This window comes from Neovison vison, chromosome 9 (assembly GCF_020171115.1).
Source record: "Neovison vison isolate M4711 chromosome 9, ASM_NN_V1, whole genome shotgun sequence".
Taxonomy (NCBI): domain Eukaryota; kingdom Metazoa; phylum Chordata; class Mammalia; order Carnivora; family Mustelidae; genus Neogale; species Neogale vison.
The window spans coordinates 87,982,190-88,007,156 of NC_058099.1; the positions used below are offsets into that span (position 1 = coordinate 87,982,190).

The 24,967-nt window shown below is 38.8% G+C and overlaps 1 protein-coding gene across 2 annotated transcripts in view; it reads left to right on the forward strand.

Annotated features, from left to right (window-relative positions):
* The window catches only part of ALDH1A1 (aldehyde dehydrogenase 1 family member A1), a 392,715-nt gene that overhangs the window by 275,467 nt on the left and 92,281 nt on the right, over positions 1–24,967 (forward strand). For both annotated transcript variants that reach the window (XM_044265890.1, XM_044265891.1), the window contains one exon: positions 23,005–23,139. In XM_044265890.1, the coding sequence (XP_044121825.1) occupies positions 23,137–23,139 (3 nt within the window). In that variant the 5' untranslated portion in view covers positions 23,005–23,136. The remainder of the gene's footprint in view (positions 1–23,004; positions 23,140–24,967) is intronic.

The window sequence follows — 24,967 nt, forward strand, 5'->3', positions numbered from 1 at the left end:
GGTTAATATCCAAAATCTATAAAGAATTTACCAAATTCCGGCGCCTGGGTGGCTCAGTGGGTTGGGCTGCTGCCTTCGGCTCGGGTCATGATCTCAGGGTCCTGGGATCGAGTCCCGCATCGGGCTCTCTGCTCGGCAGGGAGCCTGCTTCCTCCTCCTCCTCTCTCTGCCTGCCTCTCTGCCTACTTGTCCTCTCTCTCTGTCAAATGGGTGGTTAAAATCTTAAAAAAAAAAAAAAAAAAAAGAATTTACCAAATTCAAGGCACCTGGGTGGCTCAGTGTGTTGAGCCACTGCCTTTGGCTCAGGTTGTGATCCCAGGGTCCTGGAATTGAGTCCCACATCGGGCTCTCTGCTTCGGCGGGGAGCCTGCTTCCCCATCTCTCTCTCTGCCTGCCTCTTTGCCTATTAGTGCTCTCTGTTTGTCAAATTAAAAAAAAAAAACTTAAAAAAAAAAAGAATTTACCAAATTCAACACTCAAAAAACCAATAATCAAGCTAAAATTTCTTACTTTACCTGCTTATTTGGCTCCTGTCTTGTTTTCTTGTCCTAAACATTTGTTATACAATGTGTTTGTATAGCATTTCAATGTAAACTAGTGATTTTCTTAAGAACATAATACAAACATTATAATCAAATGTCCCTGCTCTCCAGAAATTCAACTCCTAGAAGTTTTGCAAAAGCAGGTGATTTGTCTGTAATTTCCCGCTCTTTTAATTACTTCAAAAGCCAACAACTTAACAAAGTAAATTTAAAAATAGTAGCATGAGTCAATATGAACAAAGAAGCCTTTTATTTTCAAAACTCTATACATCTTGGGCTAATTTTTCTAATGTCACTATTATAATGCAAGTTGAAACTTAAACAATAAGCAATTAATATGGTGAATTATCATTGATGTTTTAGTCATGAGTATCTTTAAATGCAAGCCCAAGTTCCACAAATAGAAATTTAAATTTATCCTGGATAACCTTTTATTTTAAAATTTCAGTTTTGTATACTCTCAGAATCATGACTGACTTGATTTTGACTACTGAAAGTACAAAGTCCTTGAAAATGAGCTTACATTCTCAATAAATTGGTGTTGCATCTGAAAGAGTAAATAAATAATAAAATGATTGTTTATCACTTAATAGTCTCAGAATTGTTCCATATCTCAGCAATCACCGTAAACTTTCAGAACCAAAGCCCTGGGAAAATCCATGGGACCTTGTGAAGTAAGGGCTAATACACAATGACCTGTCACTATTTTATTTAATCCAGTGTTTTCAAAGACGTGAAATTAGCTCCTAAGTATGTCATGATCAGTGCTTTTTAAAAATGAAGTGAAAAAAGATGGAAAAATTTTCAGGGTGTCCTGTAGGAAATGTAAATATTAATATCTGAAACAATTTTTTAAATTTATTTTAAAGATTTTATTTATTTACTTGACAGAGAGAGAGAGATCACAAGTAGGCAGAGAGGCAGGCAGAGACAGAGAGAGGAGGAAGCAGGCTCCCTGCTGAGCAGAGAGCCCAATGCAGGGCTCGATCCTAGGACCCTGGGACCCTGGGGCCCTGGGGCCCTGGGACCATGACCTGAGCCGAAGGCAGAGGCTTAACCCACTGAGCCACCCAGGCGCCCCAATATTTGAAACTTTTGTTTGGTGTATGTGTGTGTCTGTTCACTTATGTGCACATACATATCTAAGTGTGTATCTCTTTCATGTACTGTGTGGAAAGGTAAAATAGTTTATTTATTGTTACACAAAGAAATCTTGGAATCCACTTACTTACTCGGTATTCAATTCAAACTTATTCTTTGCTGTCATTTCCTACAGGGTACATAGGTGATATATTATATTTTTCATGACTTTGCTTTTTCTCCTGCACATTATAGGTATTTCAAAGGCCTTCTTCACAGTCTCTACCCACCCTCCCCCAGCAATATACATAGATAAACTCCACCCAGGAAAATTACCTTCCACTTCCATCCCTAGCTTTTTCATGAACATTAACACAGTTTCAGCCAGATTCTTATTTTAGCTGTTAGGGTTCCTCTTCCTTCCATTGGTAATGATCCTAATTCCTTTCCTATCTGATGAAATCTGTCTAAACAAAATGTAGATTATCTAATTTGCTCACCCTTATATGCTGCGTTCCTACCACAGAGTCTGAGCTCTAGAAGTATTTGTTGAATAAATAAATAAGCATGTATTCCTAACAAATAGGAACGCAGACGTATTAACAAGAGTGATCCTATCTTCCACTCTACAGTGGCCCTTCCTAAATCATCCATCTCTACCAAATTACTGAATCCTGTCTTCACAGGGCCCAAAGCATTGGTGCCTGAGATGGCACAATTTAAAGGGTGAGGGAAATAGAAGAATCTCTTCTTGATTGGGATTACAGTAGAGCTGGATGTAAATTCTATCTGGCTAGCAAAAATCCTTTGTTTGCTCCACACATTTTAATCAATGTCCTATATTTACGTGTTAGAAATTTCCACATAAAAACTCAGCTTGTCTTAAAAGATCATAAGATCTGGCAACATTCGATTCAGAGTTGGCTGGAGCTGGAGTGGCTGATTCTTCTTCATGGCTCATGTGTGTCACTTTTTCCTTTTTGCTAGTTTTCACTACTAGATTGTGAGTCCCCCAAAATCCTCATAGCTGGGACTCGACAGCCATGTGAGAATGGATGTGTAAATTATGAATGGACCGCAGTGCTTAAGGTCTGTTTCAAGGAGAGCTTACATAACTCTAAGGTTTGGTCCTCTGTTTTCTTGCTCACTGCATCTAGAGTTTGTCCCACAGAAACCTTATCTAATCCCACAGCTCAGCTACCATGTCTACCATAAAGCTAAATTGGCAAGCCTGGACGTAATTAGAGATCTCTAACTCCCCCTCAGCCACAAGTTCAAGAGCTTAACCTATTATCTGGCCAAAACGTACTTTCCAACCTTCCAACCGACTGCCCAGTTTTCTGTAACACCACCAGCAGCCTTCTCCTCCTTTCCCTAAAGCCACACTCCGAGTTACCAAGCGCCCTTCATTCTTCAAAACAGTGACTGTCTCCATTCTCTTTCCTCTCTTCAAGGTCAAGCTTTATCATCTTGATAAACACTTCATTGCTCTCCTTGACTCAAGTCTTTTGACTCCCAATACAGACTCTTCATAATATCAACAAATACTTATCAACTACCCACCACTCACTTAGGGGTTAAAGATACAGCACAAGCGAAAGCAAGAGTCCCTACCCTATCCAATATGGGGGTGGGGTAGGGTACAGCAAACAGGTAAACACGTATATCATCATACGAGGTCAGATAGTAGTAAATTGTACAAAGAAAAGCAGAGTAAGAGAATAGTTAATGATACGATAGAGAGGGGCAACTTTTTTTTTTTTAATAACTAATTCTTTTAACATTTAGCTTCCTATACAATTAATGGGAATTTGTCGCTTATAGGTTCCAGATTAAACTGCACTTTTCTCTTGGTGATGTTGAGCCTATATCTGAAATAGAATCATACTTAGGGCATCCACTTGAGTACGCCTTGCATTTTTCCCTTGAAAGGAAGTCTGTCACTGTAATCCAAGTAGGTAGGTAGTACAGCGGTTTGTGTCTAGGATGAAAGGCTTTGCTGTCAGGGCGGTAGCTTCCTACACTTACCACGAGGGGGCGCAGCAGTCATTTCCAGGAGTCTGAATGACCAAAGATAAGTTTGTTTTCCATACTTGGCTCCCAGGAATTTTTCTATTCTAGTGTTTTATCTCTTGCGTGTCTTTCCCACAACTAAAGAGAACTTCCCTCTTCGCCCTAAAAAGAAAATTGTACTTTAGTTTGCTTGATTCTATTCCTCTGGCCACTAATTGGTTAATTTTTATTTTTATTTTTATTTTTTTTTTACCAGATTCTTATTTCTCTGTTTTTAAAGATCAGGGTATCTAAAAAAGCACCAGTACTTTCAGAGAATACTTATTGTTGGGAATAACAATTCAAGGGGAAACCAGAAATTATCTTTTAATCAATGTAACATGTTTTTGTCCCTCAGTTTGCGTGAAGTATTGAATGCAGATAGATAATGGATACTTGCCAAATAGGAGAAGTTCTTCACTAAAACTGGCGGTTCTAATACTGAGCACATATACAATTCTAGGGCTAGCAGGAATATTCCAAATAATCTGAACTCAAATATTTCAGTTTACAAAGTGAGCACAAAGGGGTCAAAGGATGAGCTGAGCTACTTCCCTGCCCTTGCCATGAAACTGTATTGTCTTTCCTGTGATTGTAAGGTAAGATCTGGGCAATAGTTTTGATGCAGATCTAAAATAGTTTTTTCACAAGTCTCACAGTATTATTCTAAGAATCATTTAAAAATGTGGCTTTGGGTTCTGAATACCACAAAACATCTGACATCCACACCCGGTACTAGGTGTTACCTAGCGGTTATCCAAGGAGATCTGTCTGTTAGAATCAGGGTAAATAATAATAATAAAAACAATAGAAATAAGAATCGTACTCCATAAGCATGACTTCTATTTATATAAAGAAAATTCTGTTTGTCAATGTAGGCATAACTTTCAGTAGGTACATACAGTCAAAATAGCTAAGATATTGTAGGGAGAGAAAGAGACAAGGGAACAGGTGACATGCTTTCCTAGGAGGCTTTCAATTTACACTGTGTCTACTTCCAGAATATTTCAGTTTGGGCAACAAACATGTATAACTTCTGAATTTATGAACATTTAAGAGGCAAAATTAAAATCATAGAAGAAGTACCACATGGACATTATGGGAAGAAAATGTTACTTTTATGAAAGGCCCTTGAACTTGCTGAAAAGACAAAGGCATCCATTATTTTCCTACTGCAAATATAGTCATTTGGTGACTAACCAGCGAGCTCAGCATCCAGTTCTAATGGTGGCTCTGTATTGAATTATGAGTAACAAAGAATGGGCTTGTTTTGCAGGAGTGATTAAAACATTCTCATGAGCTCTGTCCTAGTACATCAACTACATGAAATTGACTATCCACCACAGCGAATATCCTGGAGAGATAAAGACATTGAGGCTTTGTTACTGCTCAAAGTTCAGGCTCAGGAGTGCATCACCCTCCAGTGCTTGGTTCTTAAGAATGGCCAAGCCTTCCTAGACTTCTTACTAGTGTCTTCTTATGTCCACTAATGCCCTATTAGCTTGGTTTATTAAAATGTAATTTTATTAATGAGTTTCTTTGATCTAAATTGGCTCCATAGTTTCTCCTTTCCTAAAATTAGAACATAAGAAATTTGAACCCTTTATATATGTCTTGTCTTTTATATGATTTTGGTGCCTTTTATCAACAGAATAATTTATCTGATCCCCTCATGTTGCCATAAGGAAAACAGTATTCAGTCTCAACGTGCCAACTTAGAACCATATCAAACATTTCTAATCCCTTTTATCTACATGGCCATTTCACTTTTGGATGAAAGAAGAGCGTTATCTGTTTGGTGAGTTCTGTGGGAATGTGACCTTCATTAATGCCAGGCTTCCCCATGGGTTGAGACGATTCGTGCTCAAGTTCTTGTTTGTGACTAGCCCTGCACCTTGTTTATTGTTCTTTTTCTCCTGGGTTGTTCTGTTCTCAAACAGAACATTTTTCTTCTGTTCCTTTTCAGCGTCCATCTGCTCCCTCCTATAAGGGATGTCTGCCATTCTCTACTTTCTCCATCTTAGACTGGGGAGGTCAAATCCCAGCAACAGGAAGCCCTTAGTGTACTCAAATCCAGTATTATCAGGGTAATTCTGATTCTGGACCTGGATCCTCATTCATCTCCTTGGATTAGCTCTGAATTGTTTATTACCATTGTCAGAACTGTGCGTATACATAGTATCTTTCTTTAATCTCTAGAAGTGTAATGTGTATCTTCTCTCAGGCATCACAAAGTCACCTCAAAACTGACATATTCAAACTTAATTCATAATCTTCTTCCTTGGGTAAAAATAAATCTTCAAAATCCTGGTTCCCTTTTGAGCATCTTCTACCACAACAAATGACATTACCTTCCTTCTCATTGTGCAGGCCAGCCACCAGAAGTCTTCCCTAACCTCTCTTCTCTGCCATTTTTAAGATCCAATTCATCACGCTTCCCTCCATCCCCACCACGTCTACCCTATTCTAAAACATCTCATCTCTCACCTAAACTATAACCATTGCCTCCTGACAGGGATGTTCACACATTCTCTGGCCTCTGTTCAATGAGCTCACCATGTTATGGCCAGAGGCATCTTTTCAATACCACTGATGGCATTTTATTTCTCTTGTAACAAAGACAAAACTCCTGGGGCACCTGGGTAGCTTAGTCTGTTAAGCTTCTGACTCTTGATTTTGGCTCAGGTCATATTCTTGGGGTCGTGCGATCGAGCCCTGGATCAGGCTCCTCACTCAGTGCGGAGTCTGCTTAAGACTCTTTCTCCCTCTTCCTCTACCCCTTCTCTCCCTCCCACTCACACGTTCCTGCTCTAAAAACAAACAAAGCAAAAAAACTCAGTCACAGTACAAATAAATAAATAAATGAAAACAAAACTCCTGGCCTAAAAAACAACTGGGGTCAGCAAACCTTTTCTCCCAAGGGGCTACATGATAAATTCTTTACATTTCCTGGGCTGTGCTTTCTCTGTGATAATGAGTTCCGGTAATGAACAAATGAGCACGGACACTGTAAGAAGAGGTGGCTGTGATCCAACCAGAGTGTACAGAGAAACACACGCGATAGGCTGGCTTAGACTCACAGGCTGTTTTTGGCCAATGCCTGTCCTATAATCTGCATATCACAACCCTGTGTACCTCTCTGTTCTCTTATGCAGAGTGTCCTACCCTCACTGCCACATCAACGTCACTGACTTCATGTTCTTATACTTCTCTTCTCTGCCCCTAGAAGGCCTTCATGTCCATCCCTCTGCCTGGATTCTTCTGTTCTGAATTGTCCTTCACCTGGTTCGATCTTACCTGTTCTCCAGATCTTAGTCCAAAGCTGCTTACTCAAGGATGTCATTCAGGGTCTCCCCGCCCTTGTACGGTTTCTGCTAGCCTCCGAGACTTTCCTCCAGAGCACAGCTCACAAGAACAATTATTACCTCTGCAATTAACTGAGTAATGTGTGTTCCCTGTGCTTCCTCCCACCAACTGTGAGATCCAGGAAGCAGAAATAGTCTTTCCTTTGTTTAACATTGCATACCCTGGACCCAGTGCCTGTTGGTGGCACCTGGTCAAGTCTCGTTGACCGAATACACCAATGGTGCCTGCGTGAGTTATCCTCACGCCACCACCAGCAGCCTCCAATGTCCCATTGTGCCTGCCACCTGCCTTCTCAAGTCCTCTCTTCCTATATCATCTCCAGCAGTGTTTCTTCTCTCTGTCTTTCTGGGCTAATCTCCCTCTCTCTGCACACTTAGAGGAATTTCAATTGCTACTTTCAATCTCTGTGTCCTTTGCACATGACTGTCTTTTCTGGTGAGGGCCCTTCTACCTTTCCTTTGGCTCCTGGACACTCATCATACAGATATGTCAAATCTCTCCATCCAAAAACCTTCTGGAACATGTTTTTAGTAGAACATAGTTGCTTTTACTCATTCATTGCAATGAGAGAGAACATGCACTGTGAAAACCATAGGAGCATCTCAGTAGAAGGGAGATGAAAAAGGATTTAAAGATTAGGGGAGGAAAAAAAGAAGAAAAAAAGAAAAGAAAAAAAAATAAAGATTAGGGGATATGTTTGGTAGTTGTAGGGAGAGTTCAAGGAAGCAAGGCTTTTGCTTTTGCTCTGGATTGGTGGCTGCCCTCAGGAAGTGAGGACAGGTCTTTGTTGTGGCATCTTAATGCTTTCTTAGGAGGAAAGAGAAGGGAAGAAGGGAGCACAGCTGAAGCTATATTTGGTTAGAAGGCAGTAATAGCCAGATTAGGGTAATCTGGGCCTTTTTAATCATTTGGCCAGTGTTTCTGGTTTTATCTTTGAAGACATGGTTATGAAATGTTCTTGTTTTTGCTTTGATCCAGCACATTTACAGAATGGTCTTGCTGTGTTTTGTCGTTCTCTGAACTTGTTTATGTTCAATAGAATGCTGTGGCCGGACTGTGAGGAACAGGCCAGATCCTGGCGACACTGAGCCCTAAGAGCCAGGGCAAGCATCCCTGGTCTGCAGAGCTGCTTCCCTTTTCTCAGCATGAGCTCTCCTGGGGAAGAACAGGTGCACACGGAAGGGTGCCCAAACACACAAAGGTTCTCTGTGCTTAGTTCTGGCCTGATAGTCCATATCCAGGCAAGCTAACCTTGGCCGACATGTAGTAGAATTTCGAGAGTGAATACTTTTGTTTATCATTTTTCATTTTGTCCTAGCTAAGAAGTGACATTAAGTTACGAAGTCAGATAAATAAAATTACCTATAGAAAAGCACATGGCATTCTTTGGCCTTTGCTCATTATTATAATCACTGATAAGATAAACACAATAGCTTTCAATAATCTCCCCTAGTACATAATTTAAAAAAAAAAAAAAATCTCGAGTCATGTTGCCAAGATCATCTGTACATTCCCAACTGAGAAGGCAAACAACTGAATTCTGGACAAGAGCCAACCCTCTTGCATCAGTTCATAGCTGTGGCCATTGCGCACAGGTGAGGCAAATCAGAGGGATTTATGAGTTAAAGTCAAGGGTATGTTGCCGCCTGAGGACCGTAGTAAGGAAGGATCTATATCCTGTATGCAGAATTCAAGGTTTCATTATGACGATTCAATGGCCAATTGATACAAGAGTTACATAAAGTTGCATTGAGAAATAGTTGAGAAAACCACCTTATTCATCCAAATCCATCTGGGAATCAGTAAAGCACAAATTATGAAGGTTTCTGGAAGTTTCTGTCCAATATGTATTTGTAGAAGAGATTTGATCCTATCTGAGGCTCTACAAAGTCAGTGACTGGTCACCAGGACAGTACTGAACAGAAGCAAATGCTAGGCCTTTGGTTAGACTTCATTTCTTGGCTGGAAGTTGTGGTGTTGAATTTGAAAAAAAACAAAAAAACCTTCATAGATTTCAAGTACCACACAATGTAAGGAATGCATATTAATATCATTTTAAATTTATTTGCATAAAATAACCTGCAGATATGTAAATATTAGCATATGTGTGATTATCTCGAAGATAGGACATTGGAAGTAAGGGTCCTGAGAGAAAATTATTTAGAAATTAAAGGATTTCAAATGAGACCTCAGGAGTATACGGGATCACTAGCTTCCACATGACTTAGAATTCTTTTATCTGTCCCTAACAAGGTCCTTCTCCCATCCCCCCCCCTTTTTTAGGAAAGTTATTAAATTTCTTTATGCTTTAATTTTTCATGTATAAAGTGAAAATAACAATATCAGCTACTATCCTAAGAATTAAATTAAGTAATATATTTAGTTCAGGAAGAAGAGTGCTTGGCACATAGTGAGTGCTTTTGGTCACCACTTTTCTTGAGTTCTAGTATTTTCTTTTTTAGCAAATATGCTGACGCTGAATTTCACAGAAAAAAATAGAATCATCAGAGACGATAATGCAAGTTAAGTACAAAAAACAGGTCGCAGCTAGAAACAATTGCCCTTACTTGGTGAGGACTCCCTTCTATCCATGATTTTTTAAAAAGATTTTACTTATTTATTTGACAGAGAGATTAGAGAGAGCACAGTTAGGCAGAGCAGCAGGCAGAGGGAAAGGGAGATGCAGGTTCCCCCTAAGCAGCAAGCCTGATGTGGGGCTCCGATCCCAGGACCCTGACATCATGACCTGAGCTGAAGGGAGATGCCCAACCTTCTAAGCCACTCAGGCACCTCTCTATCCACGGTTAATGCTTCTGCTGCGTTACTGGTTCTCCATCTTCCCACCTCCTTGGGAACTTTTTCCTAAATTCTTTCTCAGTACACACACAAACACACAGGTGTGTGGGTAAGTGCACACACATGCTTCAGTGCCCCCGCATCTATAAGCTCTCTTATTTCAGCACGCAACCTGATCTAGTCTCTCCTACTAAAAAAAAAAAAAAAGCCTTCCAAGAGTCATGTTTTTTAAGAGCTATATTTTAATTAGTTATTCTCTCTTTAGGAAATGAGAAGTAAAGATACCTTGTCTTCCTAACAAAAACATTTTTTTTCTTTTGCAAGAGTTAACCTAAACTCATTAATTCTCCTGTTTAAATGCCCGTTTACTCATCATTTCCCTGGAAATTTTCTTGTCTTCCAGTTTTTCCTGGGAAACTGTTTTCACACATTTGACTCATTCCTCGCAATAATCCTATGATAGATATCATTGATATTCTCCCACTTTACAGCTGAGAAAACTGGGTTATAGAGCAATTAAGTATCTTTCCCAAAGTCACAGAGTTAGTAAAGACTTACTGAAAGTTAAATTAGAATTTATAAAGGCTATAGCTATATTTAAGATGGGAAATATGTGCAAAATAATGTTATCCTAAAAGTAGAAGGATCATCCTACGAGTATTTTATTTCTTCACTATTGTGTCTTATATATGATTTTCATCCCTTTATTGCATTTTAAACTTTTATGAAAGCGGGCATTTTAAAAGTCCCCACAGCTCATAGAAGAATGCTGAATTAATAGTGATAAAAATAGTAGCCTGTATTTGCATACACTTAGGTATGTAAATAGAACTTACTATATGCCACGCGCTCTTCTTACTGCACTAAATATATTTCTTAATTTAATTCTTAGGATAGTAGCTGATATTTTCACTTTATACACAAAAAATTAAAGCACAGAGAAATTTAATAACTTACCTAAAGCCAGTGGGTTTGCAAATGGCAAAGCCAGAGTTTGAACACAGCCGATCTGGTCTACACTCAGTGCTTATAAGCATTGTTCTATAGTAATTGCTAAAGGCTTATGAGTGATTAAAGAATCTACCGAAACATAGATTTCATTATGGGATAATATAATTTGAGGCATGATTTATCGAACCAAGTTCCAGATTTATACTCTTGTATAAACCAAATAAGAACACAGGCTAGGTGTTAGTGAATCATACTGGCTGAACTAAGAATTGCATTTGCGGAAATATACCGCTCCCTTCTCCCAGGAAAATACTGGTCATTAACTAATGTTAAATTATCAATGATTTTTGAGAATCACAGCCATAAATTTTGCACTTATTCAATAACATTCTTTAAATGATATTCTCTAGATACAATGTATACTGCGTATTAGTAAAACACAGCTCATAAAATTATACAGGCATTTAGCTATTTAAATATTAAGATATTTAAAATAAATACACAAATACTTAAAGTATAGTTGCCAAAATAACCTTTCTAAACTAGGAATGACTAGGTGACGATTCCTCTTCAGACACAATCTTTTTTTTTTTTTAATTTTTTTTTTTAAGATTTTTTTTTTTAATTTATTTATTTGACGACAAAGATCACAAGCAGGCAGAGAGGCAGGCAGAGAGAGAGGAGGAAGCTGGCTCCCTGCTGAACAGAGAGCCCAATGCGGGGCTCGACCCCAGGACCCTGGGATTATGACCTGAACCGAAGGCAGAGGCTTTAACCCACTGAGCCATCTATGCACCCCTTCCGACATGATCTTATTTAAACAAATATAATTTATTTTATTTTCTAGAGTATTAATTTCATATTTCAAAAGAGAAGAAAACAAGAGATGATTAAGTGCAAATTTCAAGATAAAACTTGGAATTATTCTCAAGTTCTTGACTGCAGCTTATCATGAAACAAAAGTAATATCTTCCAAAAGAAGATAAACAAGTGTTAACGATAACCACAATTATAAAACACTGCTGGATTGAGTGTGTGCGTCGAACACTAAGAACTGTCTGTAGATTCTTTTCTCAGATGAGTCCATTTACAATGAGACAAGAGGGCGCCTGGGTGGCTCAGTGGGTTAAGCCGCTGCCTTCGGCTCAGGTCATGATCTCAGGGTCCTGGGATCGAGTCCCGCATGGGGCTCTCTGCTCAGCAGGGAGCCTGCTTCCTCCTCTCTCTCTCTGCTTGCCTCTCTGCCTACTTGTGATCTCTCTCTATCAAATAAATAAATAAAATCTTTAAAAAAATAAAAAAAAAATTTACAATGAGACAAGATACATAATAGCCAGCAGAATACATGCTTCATTGTTTAAGACTTACTGAATCATCAAGGAGACCTGTTAATGAGGCATTGGATAACATGAGGACATGAATCACTATTTCTTTAAATTAAAAAAAAAAATTAGTTTCTTATCCAAAGAAATAAAGTTATATAGTATCTTATATACATTTCTAGCATAGAAATATATAGTAACCACAGAATGTAAAAGAAAGGGGATGTCAAAAACTGTCACTACAGGAAAAAAAAAAGGACATTGTAGCATGATAAAAAAGAGAAAGAGTTAAAAACTGAAAGGAAATTAATAATGATTGATTGATAAGATTGCAGACAGACTTTTTCCTCTCAAACATTCTCTGTTTTCATATTTTCCATATTTTCTAGAATCAACTGATAATGCTTTTAAATCTTTAAAGTGTTACAAACTTCTGCTACAAAAAAATGAGAATAATTACTTATTTGAAAGGATTAGCAATTGGAAATAGGAAATATAACTCCTATATGACTTGAAAACCATAACTTTCATAATTTCAAGGTTAGAAGTTAGTTTAGCAATAAATAACAATCATTAGTCAGCACCTCAGCAACGTAAATAATACATTTATAGTGCCTCCATTGTAACATCTCTATAAAATAAAAAAATACGTATCAATTTATATCTCCAATAACACACTGAACAATCACCAGACTATGGTATCATCTAATCTGAGCTACCAGTAACAACTAATAGTAGGAGTTTATAAAAAATTCACCTAATCTATGTAAGCACTGTATACACCCTTATTTATCTTAATTAAGCCAAATAACATAACTTACTCACATAAACAATTATAGATATTCTAACAAGAAAAATCATTAAAATCAGAGGGACCTACCTTCTCAAAGACTAAAATCCAGAAGTATTTTCCCCTTTAACTAAACTTTAACTAATTTTGTTGGTAGGTAACAGAACTTCCCTAACTGGGTCTACATCCAATTACAAATTTCCAGGCCGGCAATTACATGTTCTGTCATCTTCACTCAAAACGACTAGAAAATGTACATGCATTCCAGAAAAAAAAAAAAAAATAGAAATCAGTGCATATATGTAAATATCATTACCCATGCTAGACTTCTTCTCATTCTTGCCAGAGTTTATATCAGACAAGAGGACTTTCTCCTGGGTCATTTATCTCCATCAATGCTCATTCTTAAACTCACAGGAAATCAGGGCTTACTTGTCTTTGATTTTTAAATAAACACAGGTCTTCATAGATGAGGAAGAACCCCCACTAACAACTTTGAATCATTTCCTTAAAATTCTCAGAAGGTTCACTTGACCAGACTCGTTATATAGAAAACAACAAATCCTTATCTTCAACAAACTCCATTTCAAGGCAGTTTGGGGGTGGGGGAGACAAACAGACAAAAACAAAAACAAAACACCACAGGTGGAACCAGTGTTGGGGCGGGCAGGAAAAGAGATAATCTGAATTTAAGTGGAACGTTTCCAGGAACAAGAACACAGGCGAGCTTTTCCATCTTCTTCTCGTTCTTCAGTCTGATGTGGAGATCCAGATGGAACTCCCACTTCCCAGTTAGTCAGCTCTAGCCGTGGGCTTCTGTCCTTTGAATACAGGTAGGGATTCCTAGCCTCTGCATATGGAGGTGGTCCTCTCACTTCGCTGTGAGGACCTTCCTAGGATGCAAGAGCGTATGTGTTATATCCTTGTCTGTATCTGATTTGGGGACAAGTGAGTTAAGGCATAAGGGTTTGCATTGCCGAAGAAAGAGAAAACCGCCTGAAGACAATTTCATTCCCATTGGAGACTTTTTTGAGTTCCCTACAAACTCCTCCAGAAAGAGCTGAAGCTGATTCACTTGCTTCAGGGACACACTTACTGTGGCCAAATTTTTTATGGCACTTGATTGTGAGATCTTAGATTAGCAGTGTTGCTTGGCAACCCACCAGCCCCCACCTAGATTTTTTTCATTTTGACTTCCCTAAATTCACATTTTAAACTTTCAGAAAGAGCACAGATGGTTTTAAGTTTTAGTATTTAATATTTGCAAGGAAAAAAAATGTTCAATTCTAATTTATTCTCCTAGCACAAGAAATTCTAAGTTTTTGTGCTAAGCAATTCCATTTATATCCATGTAAAATGTCCTTGCCATTTCCCTCAGTCTCCACCCAGCTGTTCCTACCACGACCCACACTCAAAGAATGTCTCTCTATACCCATTTGCGGACTTAATTTCTTCTCTAGAGAGGAATGTACAGTAATCGAAGCAATGCCTCAGTCTAACATCATATCATGACTGGTAAAGAGAGAGATAGGGAAGGAAGGAGGAAAAAAGGAAGGAGGGGAGGGAGTTCACATCTGAATTGTCACTCAAGAAATTGCTTTACTGTGTGTGACAAACACTACTTCCAAAGAGACTGTACAGAGTAAATATTGTTAAGATTCCAACAAAATGTCATAAGAATGAATGAACATTTCTCCAAAATTTAGCATATCGACAAATGTTTTTAGAGAATTTAAAAGAAACTTGTCAAAGTATAGCTTATTAATAATATAAAGTACTTAACACATTCAAAGATGAGCAAATGATTTATAGTAGTACCTACGATAGAGAGATATACTCAATATCCTTGTGGATGATAACGTGGATGTGGATTATTTAATGACCAAGGTGTCAACAGTATATTAGATTATTAAGTTTAAAATTTAGTTTCAAAAATTGCATGTAGAATATGACCCTATTTTTTGCTAATATTAAACTGTGTGTGTATGTACATAATCAGGAGATTAGAGGTGTCGCATTTTTTAAATAGTGTGATTACAGGTGAGTCTCGTTTTTCTCAGTTTTTCTCCATAAATATATCCTTCTTTTATACATGTCATGCAGGGGATGACGTTGATGATCCATTTCATACTCTGTTCTTCCTGTGCAGACTAGTAAGCTCGTGGATGTCCTCTCCAAATACACTCTTCTCTGCGCTGGTTTGTGATGCTGAACTTGGAGTCTGCAGATAATCTTTCCCTTTTCCAGCAGGTTTCCTATTAGAATCGGCCATTAGCATCACACGACTGAAAGGCAAGAACAGGAGGAAGGGGCCTACTTCCTGTTTGCTGGTTTCTGTCAGTGTCATCCCAGCCAGGGCCTCTTGCATCAGCAGCAGCAGCAGTTTATTTCGTTCACTCCGCAAAGCCCTCCCAGAGCACCCCACCCGACCCCGTGGCGCCAGGGTAAAGTGGGCAGTCTACTCTCCCAGTTACTACCGCCACTGACCAAGTCGCCTCTAAACCCGCCATGTTCGAGTAGGGACCGAAGAGAAGGCTCTGCAGCAAGTCCAGGCTGCAGGGCCCTTTGCTTCTCCCCCTGCAGAGTCCTGGCGGCAGATTCAAGAATTCTAAGTATCTGTGGTGAATAGGGCTTCCCCGCGGAGTCTCCAGCAAGCCCCAGTAGGAGGAGCAAGGTGCAGACCTCTGGGCTGTGGGAGCAAATCTGCATTCTCCTCAACATATTCTTTCCTTCTTTGGAGAAAGTTCCTGGAGGACTTTTGATTCTTGTGGAGTCTTTTTTTTTTTTTTTCTTTTAAGATTTTATTTATTTAGGCAGAGAGGCAGGCAGAGAGGGGGGTGGGAGAAGCAGGCTCCCTGCAGAGCAGGGAGCCCTATGTGGGACAGGATTCCAGGACCCTGAGATCATGACCTGAGCCAAAGGCAGAGGCTTAACCCACTGAGCCATCCAGGCGCCCCCTGGAGTCTTGAACTACTAAGCATGGGACATCAGAATGACCACATGGCCTGAACTGCCCCTCATAAACTGGGTATTAGATGGCCCACCAAGTCAGAAGTTTGGGCAAGTAATTAATCATCAAGCAGATCTGCTTTTAAGGGTTGTACGGGAGTGGATGTTTGGAAGCCTTCATTTGTCCTTCAGTGTCCTTCTTTAACACCCACTCCTGCTTCATTTGTCTTAACTTAGCCATGTCACAAGATTAATAATTGTCAAATCTGGATTTAAGCCAACATCAGATTGACCCAAACACCCATCAGCTGGATAAAACAAAAAGTGATATATCCATACGATAGAATATTAGTCGCCAACAAAAACGAGTGAAGGGTTCATTTGTGCTGCAACATGGGTGAACCTTGAGCTCATTATGTGAGGGAAGCCAGACAAAAAAGGCCACATAGTGCATGATTCCCTTTATATGAAATGCCCACAACAGACACATCTGCAGAGACCGAAAATAGATTGCTTGTTGCCAGGGGCTTGGTGGGGCAGGGAAAGGAGAGTAACTGCTAATGAGTATGCGGTTTCTTTCTGGAATGTTGTAAATCTTCCAATATCAGATGGTAGTGATCATGGTACAGTATCCCAAAATATCAGCAAGTACATCCCCAAACCACTGAATCATATACTTTTAAAGGATGGGTTTTATAGCACGTAAATTTTACCTTAAGAGAATTGTTCTAAAAATTGTAATTAAAACCAAATAATTGGGACGCCTGGGTGGCGCAGTTGGTTAAACGACTGCCTCCGGCTCAGGGCGTGATCCTGGAGTCCCGGGATCGAGTCCCGCATCAGGCTCCCAGCTCCATGGGGAGTCTGCTTCTCCCTCTGACCTTCTCCTCGCTCATGCTCTCTCTCACTGTCTCCCTCTCTCAAATAAATAAAATAAAATCTTAAAAAAAAAAAAAAAAAAAACAAATAATGAAAGGTAGAGATGAATGGCTTCATTAGTTTTTACTCCAGGAAAATGGTTATTTTATCTTTGTTAATCAGCCTGAAATACATACAGAGAATAGTTTTCTGAATCTGGGGAGTAAACCAGACCATTTTCTGTGTATGGGTATGTGTGCTTTCCCCCAAAGGCTATCACACAGAGAGCACTTATATTTTTCATGGTATTGTTGTATTGATCTCTGAGTTCTTGCAAAGTATTAGTGATCCTGCACTAAAACATAGAGCGGGAGGGCAAGTACAGAAGAGGAAGTATGAATAGCTAATATAAAACAGATGTCCAGCTTCGCTAAGAGTGAAGTTCATTCATAATGTAAATGAACTGAAAAATAGGCCATCACCTCTCCCCCTCCGACTGGCCCAACCTGGAGTGGTAACTAGTGAGGAAGAAAAGCCTCATGCATTACTCATGGAAGCATAAATAGTCACAGCCTTTTAGGAGAACATTCTGGCACTATATATTGAAATTAATAATCTGCATGTCCTTTCATGCAGTAGTCTCACCCTTTCTGTTCTACCCCATAGAAATGAAAGTGTCAGTGCATAAGGATATAATGACAAAGATGTATTTGGCACCTTTGGAAACAAGGTGAAGGTCTGTTATTTGGGGAGTTTAATTGCGATAGCTTCATATAATATTTCTTAGCCATCAAAAGGAAAAAAATGTGATCTCTGTATATGCCCCTGGAAATATATTCATGATATATAGCTAATATAAAAGCAAGATTCAGGGGCACCTGGATGGCTCAGTGGGTTAAAGCCTCTGCCTTCCACTCAGGTCATGATCCCAGAGTCCTGGGATCGAGTCCCGCATCGGGCTCTCTGCTCAGCAGGGAGCCTGCTTCTCTCTCTCTCTCTCTCTCTCTGCCTACTTGTGGTCTCTGTCTGTTAAATAAATAAAATCTTAAAAAAAAAAAAGCAAGATGCAGAGAAATATGGACATTTCATTTATGTAAAGCAAAGTAACAAAATGTGGTTTATATGAGACCTGTGTATTTGTATGTATGTGTATATGATTTTATATGCATGGAAAAGGGTATAAAGAGACATACCAGATAGGTAGTTTTTGGCTATGTAGCTAATAAGTAGGGGATGGGGGAGATGTGGGGTAGGAGGAGATAAATGTCAGTTCACAAGAACAAGTGACCCAGCATGAATGATATTAATCCCATTTGTGCTGTCTTATATATAAATATAAAAGATTGAAAAAAGATGTGTGGTGAATTCAGCCAAGTGCTACAAAAGGACAGATGAAAGTAGCAGGATTTCAGAGGATGTTTTCATCCTCCCCCACGATTTGCTGTATTATTTAAAGTTTGACAAAGGTTATGTATTATTTATATAATCAGAAAAATTGAAAAGCTTTTCAGTGGGGAAAATAGATAATATAACCAATATTTTATTATTATTTTTTTAACTTGAAATACCTTCGTTAATTTGTAGGTTCAGAAATTAAAATATTTTGGAGAATGGCTGGGATTGGAGATTACCTTTGCTAGACTGGAAGTAAAATTGTCCAGCTGATAAATAGTGTAAATCCCACGTGAGGAAGGGCTGTGTGTAACTCACATCATGGACAATGGTTTCAAAAATCTTAACACTCCACCCCCCGCAATGAAACTGTCTCATCTGAAAATGAGAACCAGCATGTGGTCCTTGTTCTAACATCAGTGTTTCCTTATATTCTCTACTCCTTCCTTCTGCTGGACCTGGGGTTTTTGATCTGTAAAGGGCCTGGATTAGGTTAGATGTCTTCTAACTGAATGGAGATCTGTTAAGATCATGTAGGATGAAGTCCATACCAAACATAATGGATCAGAATTTCTGGAACTAGATCTAAGAAATTCATATAAAAAAAAAAAATCTGGGGCACCTGGGTGGCTCAGTGGGTTAAAGCCTCTGCCTTTGGCTCGGGTCATGATCCCAAGGTCCTGGGATCCAGCCCCGGTATCCAGCTCTCTGTTTGGTGGGGAGCCTGCTTCCTCCTCTTTCTCTGCCTGCCTTTCTGCCTACTTGTGATCTATGTCAAATAAATAAATAAAATCTTAAAAAAAAAAAAAAAGAAAGAAAGAATAACCAAGGTCACTCTGCTAGTTAGTGTCTGGCCAACAACTCAAACACGGGTCTTCTGACTCTTAAACAGCATCTCACACAAATTTAAAAAAAAAAAAAAAATCCTTCAAGTCTAGAAGTCTAGAAGGCTTAAGAATCCCACGAAGACTCTGTCACATCTAACCATGATTGTTTTAAATGCCTTTACTGTTGCTGCTGCCATACCCTCTGAGGCTGAGAAATGGGCTCTCTCCAAAGATCTGTTGCTGCTTTGGTGACTGATGCTAACGATGGATGCACTAGTCTTGCAGTGGTTCCCCAAGATCTAGGGAAGGGAGGAGAGATGGCTTTTTTTTTTTTTTCCAGAGTTGTGTGCAGCTGGGTTTGTTGGGGCTTAGCTGGTGTTGTCTGGATATCAGAGAAACTTTTGTTGCTGTGATTTCCTTATCTCTGTGGTGAGCCCTGTGTCTGCCCTTGAGAAGTAAGGAGTTGGATTTTCTGGGTATGTGTTATATTAGTTGATCTGCCCCTACCTATTAATAAGATTTTTCAATGTACAAATAAAATGTAGGTATCAAAAGGAGTGAAGATTTCCATTTTGTTATATAAATTACATTCCAAAAATTATTATCAGTCAAATTAAACCACTTTCATTGAAGGTCTCCTAGCAGATTGTGTGTCTCAGAAGAGAAAAATGTGTCCTCTTAATGCTCTGTAGATTCCAGATACCATTTAAAGATAAAAGTTCATTATATGATAGAGTGATTTAAAAAAAAAAAAAAGATTTTATTTATTTATTTATTTATTTGAGAGAGAGCGAGGTTGGGAAAGAGATCATGAGAGGGGAGGAGTCAGAGGGAGAAGCAGGCTCCCTGCTCAGACTCCAGGATCATGACCTGAGCCAAAGGCAGTTGCTTAACCAACTGAGCCACCCAGGTGCCCCAGATAGAATGCTTTTTATTCTCCGATTTATTGTAGAATGTTTGTGTTAAGTGCCCTTCTGTGTTACTTGTTAATTCTCATAGAGCTGAAAATATAATGTTATCAATTAAATATTTGTTGCCACTGATGAAACCATTGGAAAAATTTATCTTTTCATATATTTTATATATCCATAACTAGCTTCAGTGACTGAAGAAGGAGAGCTGTGTTAGATGTTAGAAAACTTAATTACCACCCTTCTGAAACTGTTGTTACAACAAATATGGTGGTATGTAGAAGATCTTTTTTTAATTCATTTTTTTATTCATTAAATATTTTACATTAAAAACTTACTTTGCCCCAAGCATTTTGATAGCCATTCAAAATTCAAGGATGAACAAAATATCCTTCCCCTTTCCCTAGATCTTGGATTCAGTTGGAGCACTGCTCATATAAACAAAGCACTTTGGTAAAACGTGATAAAGTGACCATAATAAAAGCATATCAAAATGTTCACCTCATTTTTTCATTTCTTCCTCATATAATAAAGTACGATGACCTATTAAAATGCTTTGATATGCTGATGTGCCCTTAGCCCCCAAATAAAACACATTTTATGTTGCCATTGATCCTGTTTGTCATTTTAAGAAAAGGCAGTTTATAAAAACGGTGGAAGCTAAATGAATTGCCTGCTAATTCCTAAATATCAGTGTTTTAAAATGGAGAATAATGCATGTAGAACGGTGTGTCTATTAGATTTAATAAAATTATTAAAATCCAGATTTAATAATATATTTAGGAATTATGAATGTTGAATTACACATTGTTCAATTAGCAAAGCCGTTTCAAAAATGCTCTATGGGGTTTTCTCTCCTTTCCTCATTTTTCCTTTATTTCTAGATTTCCTCAGCATCAGGATTCTAGTGACAAAGCGTGCGAGGTGTTAAACAAAAATTTTTCAAAAGTAGCCATAATAACAACAATAACAAAAAAGGGAAAGAACAGAAAGTCAGAAACCCAGCGTTAACAAAATGCATGTTTAACCAAGTCTGGGAGATCAAGCCAGACTGCACTTGGTAAATACCTTTTGGAGACACTAATACCCAAAGGTTGTGTTTGCTGTTGTGCTTGAAGTTTGCTTTGCGTGGGCTCTAAGACACCAGATGACCAGTAATCTCCCTTGCCCTTTCTTCCTTTACTCTCTGTGGGCTCTGCATACACCTCGTTTCCCCCACAGCCTCGCCTGCCCCTGGCCGTCCCCCTCCAGATGTCTGCGGTGGTTAGGATTCAGCGGGTCACACCTTCGCCTGTCAGGAGCCGGCGCCTCCTATGCCCCGCGCTTGCTCGTCGCTTCATTTCCCCTGCAAAGGGCCCGCTGACAAGTCTGCCTTGTTAGAGGCAAATCTCAGGGAGCTCAAGGCAGCCAGCGGTTTCCCGTTCGGTTACCTGTCATATCTCCTTAGGTTTTGGCGGTCTGAGACCCCCGCAGTTCTCAGCCTCTGCGAGGGCCCTGCCAGGGAGGGCCAGCTCTAGGCCGGGCGATCCGTGCGAGGGCTCTTGGACGGAACCTGCAAAGGGGACGCGCACATTGGCAAGGTGTGCAGTCGTGGTAAATTTTCCCTCAGTTTTGGTTCAGCTTAATTCAACTCCCCGAACATTTATTAAGGCTATGCAAGCTGAGGGAAACCGTGGGGCACTTGAGTTTTATATATATATATATATATATATATATATATATATATATATATAAAAAATAAAATTATATAATATATTTATATATGTTGTATTATATATAAATGCATATATCAAGTATATATTTTTATATTTATATACATATATACCATTTACATATATATATATTTTATTGAATTAGCCAACACATAAGGCTTGAGTTTTTTAACAGTCCAACACACATGCCTGCTTTTTGATCTTCACAACAACCTTGAGAGACAGATGGGTAAATATTTCTTCCATCCCATGGCATTCCATTCATTTATTCGGCCATTTAGTCATTCAACAAACTTCTTTGTAAAGAATCTACTCTGGGGGCGCCTGGGTGGCTCAGTGGGTTAAGCCTCTGCCTTCGGCTCAGGTCGTGATCCCAGGGTATTGGGATCGAGCCCCGCATCGGGCTCTCTGCTCAGCGGGGAGCCTGCTTCCTCCTCTCTCTCTGCCTGCCTCTCTGCCTACTTGTGATCTCTCTCTGTGTCTAATAAATAAATAAAATCTTTAAAAAAAAAAAAAAAGAATCTACTCTGTGTTGGCATGTACTCGGAGCAGAGCTAGGGAGAGTAATAAAATACTCTCTTCTGTTCTTCCTCTCTGTGGGCTACCTGTCTTATGAGAGAGCCACAGATTCAGGCTGATAAGACAGAGAGTAAATAAGAGATCAGCAAAAAAGAGCAGAGGGGAGTGTATCCAGTAAGGTGAGGAAGAGGCTGCCCACAAGGGCTGGGCGCTCAAAGAAGATGATGTTTATGTGAGGCAGGAAGTAAGAGTTGGCTGGGAAAACAAAACACCCCAACATATTTTGCCCCTATTCGATATTCCCCTAAAGCCTTATGAGGTTCTCATTACTGTCATTGCCTCTGCGGGAGTTTAGACCCATGTTTAATACAGCGAGGAATGAGGCAACGTCAATCAGCAAATACATGGTAAACAGGGGACAGAGCAAACTCCTTCTGTCTGACTCCTAGTTGATGCTTTTTTTCATGAAACAATATTATTTCCTAGGAGGAGCCAATTCTGTTTTGAAGAAAGTATTGATATTAGAAAAGAAGTGAATTATACAATTGAGATCACTTAATATAATTATAAGCCAGAGAACACCATTAAGTTTGAGAATTTTTTCTGGAATACTCCAGTATTCTAGCTCTGCCCTACAAAATAAGTGGACTAAAATGTCTATCTGTATTTTCAATTAGGCATAGTATGTGGTAATTATTATGTTTTTTTAATGAAGTATATGTTCTCAAATTTCACTAAAGGAGAGAGTTGAATTTACAGTTGAATTCCATGTTGAAGAACTCTCTTTCCTATCATCTTTTTTTTTTTTCTTTTGGGAATCATCAGAGACCTTAAAAGCATATGCTTACCGAACCAAAGAGGATGTTTTAAAATCATTTTATTCAATAATGAGAGGAAGTAAATCCAGTAATAGAATATAAATGCATTCCTCTTGTAGACTCTCCTGGAAAAACATCAGAGACTATGTCACAAAAGGTCCCTAAGAAAAATTACCGAATGGAAAACCATACAACTAGAAACGACAGCTCTGCCAAACTTTGCTGTGTGGCCCTGGACACATCATTTCATCATGGTAAGCCCTTCTGCTTCTTTTTGTATAACAGAGTAAGTGGTCACAATGGTGTTCCAATTTACAAGGTTTTGGTAGACAAATTAATTAACATATGGGAAATAATTTGAAACATAAAATACTATGCATAAGGTACTAAAAAGAAGAATGCTTTTATTTATTATTACAAATTGAATATCTTGTGTATATTAGTAAAGGAGAATGTCTATATTAGCAGATATCTAGGAGAAAGAGTTGATAGATGTCTTTGGAAAACTCTGGGTCTTTTCATGGGTGGGTTAGAACAAATCCTGTTACATTGCCTATAGTGTATTTTAAATACTTCAACATAATATGATATACGGATAGGATACATTCAGTATAACCTACACACTAGAATGGATTATTGGCATTTGAAACATTCTAATTAGGATAGATAGATAACATTTCAAAGTTGCTAATCAGTGTCGTATAGCTTCCAATAACGATGGCTTCTAATATCACCATCTCCATCCACAACAGAGTGGGAGAATCTCTCAAATACTTTTCCAGTTGTAAAGATAATATGAGAACATGGCAAGCCAGCCCCCTGATGTTCTTCAGAGCAGTGCCCTAATGCTAGGACGCCTATTTTTCCCATGGCTCATGGGCAGGATAGAAAATGCACCTCATCTAGTCAACTAGATAGAGGACTGGCTGATTCTCAAGACTTGTCAAATGGGCCTGAGAACCGTTGATGCCTTGTACTGGTGAATGACTGTGGGATAGAGTTGGAGTTTTACCTACTTTAGAGAGTAAGTTGTTGGAATGTTTTCATACCTTGTTGGTAGTAAATCTGTATGTGCAGACTTGATTCTGAGACTTGCTTCTGTTGTAACATCCCACTTGGTATGCTGGGGAAGGAACGCATTACTCATTACTAATCTCATTCCCTACCTCTAGAGAAGGGACTAGAAACCAACCAAAAAGAGCCTAATAATTGAGAATGGACAAATCAGCTTAAGTCACTTTATCAAAGCTCTCTTTTTTATATTATTTGGAATATCAACTGATATTTTTCTTATAAATGTACCAAACATCTACTATAAACAGTAGTCTTATGGAAGAGATTATTACTTTGTATGCCACAGTGTGAATTCTTACTTGAAAAACTTCTAAGAATATACTTCTTGAAAATACTGTTTCTTCTGAGATACTAGTATGATTCCATCTTTTTATTTTTTTTTTTTAATAATGAGAGTCACGTAGCCTAAAAAGAGTCTTTTCTTTAGTATACTGAAAACTTTTTAGTTCGATATTTGATTATATGTCCTCTGGGTTTCATGTTAGGTTTCTTCCTTGATGTGGTTCTGATTTTTAAATTTTAATCAAATTACTCTTATTTTATTATTGCAGTGGGTTTTAATTTTTTTATTTTTAAAAAATCTTTTGAAGACTTATTTATTTTTTTTAGGAAAGAGAGAGTGAGGGGATTGGGGCAGAGGGAAATTGGGGCAGAGAGAGTGAGGGGATTGGGGCAGAGTCAGTAGACTCTGTGCTGAGAACAGAGCCTGACTTTGGGCTCAGTCTCACAATCCTGATGATCAGGACCCAAGCTGAAACCAAAGTTGGGTGCTTAACCAACCGTGTCACCCAGGAGCCCCTACTTTATTTCTTATCTTAAATTCTTCACATTACATGGATTAGAATTACAAACATATACTTACAAATGAATTTATACATAATCTAACTACCTAGCTGTGTTGGAGGGATGAGACAAACTCAGGGCCCTCCTCCTCCTCCACCATTTTAACTCTTCTTCTGTCATATAATACAGATTTCAAACAACATGACTGGTGTAGGAGAACCTTGC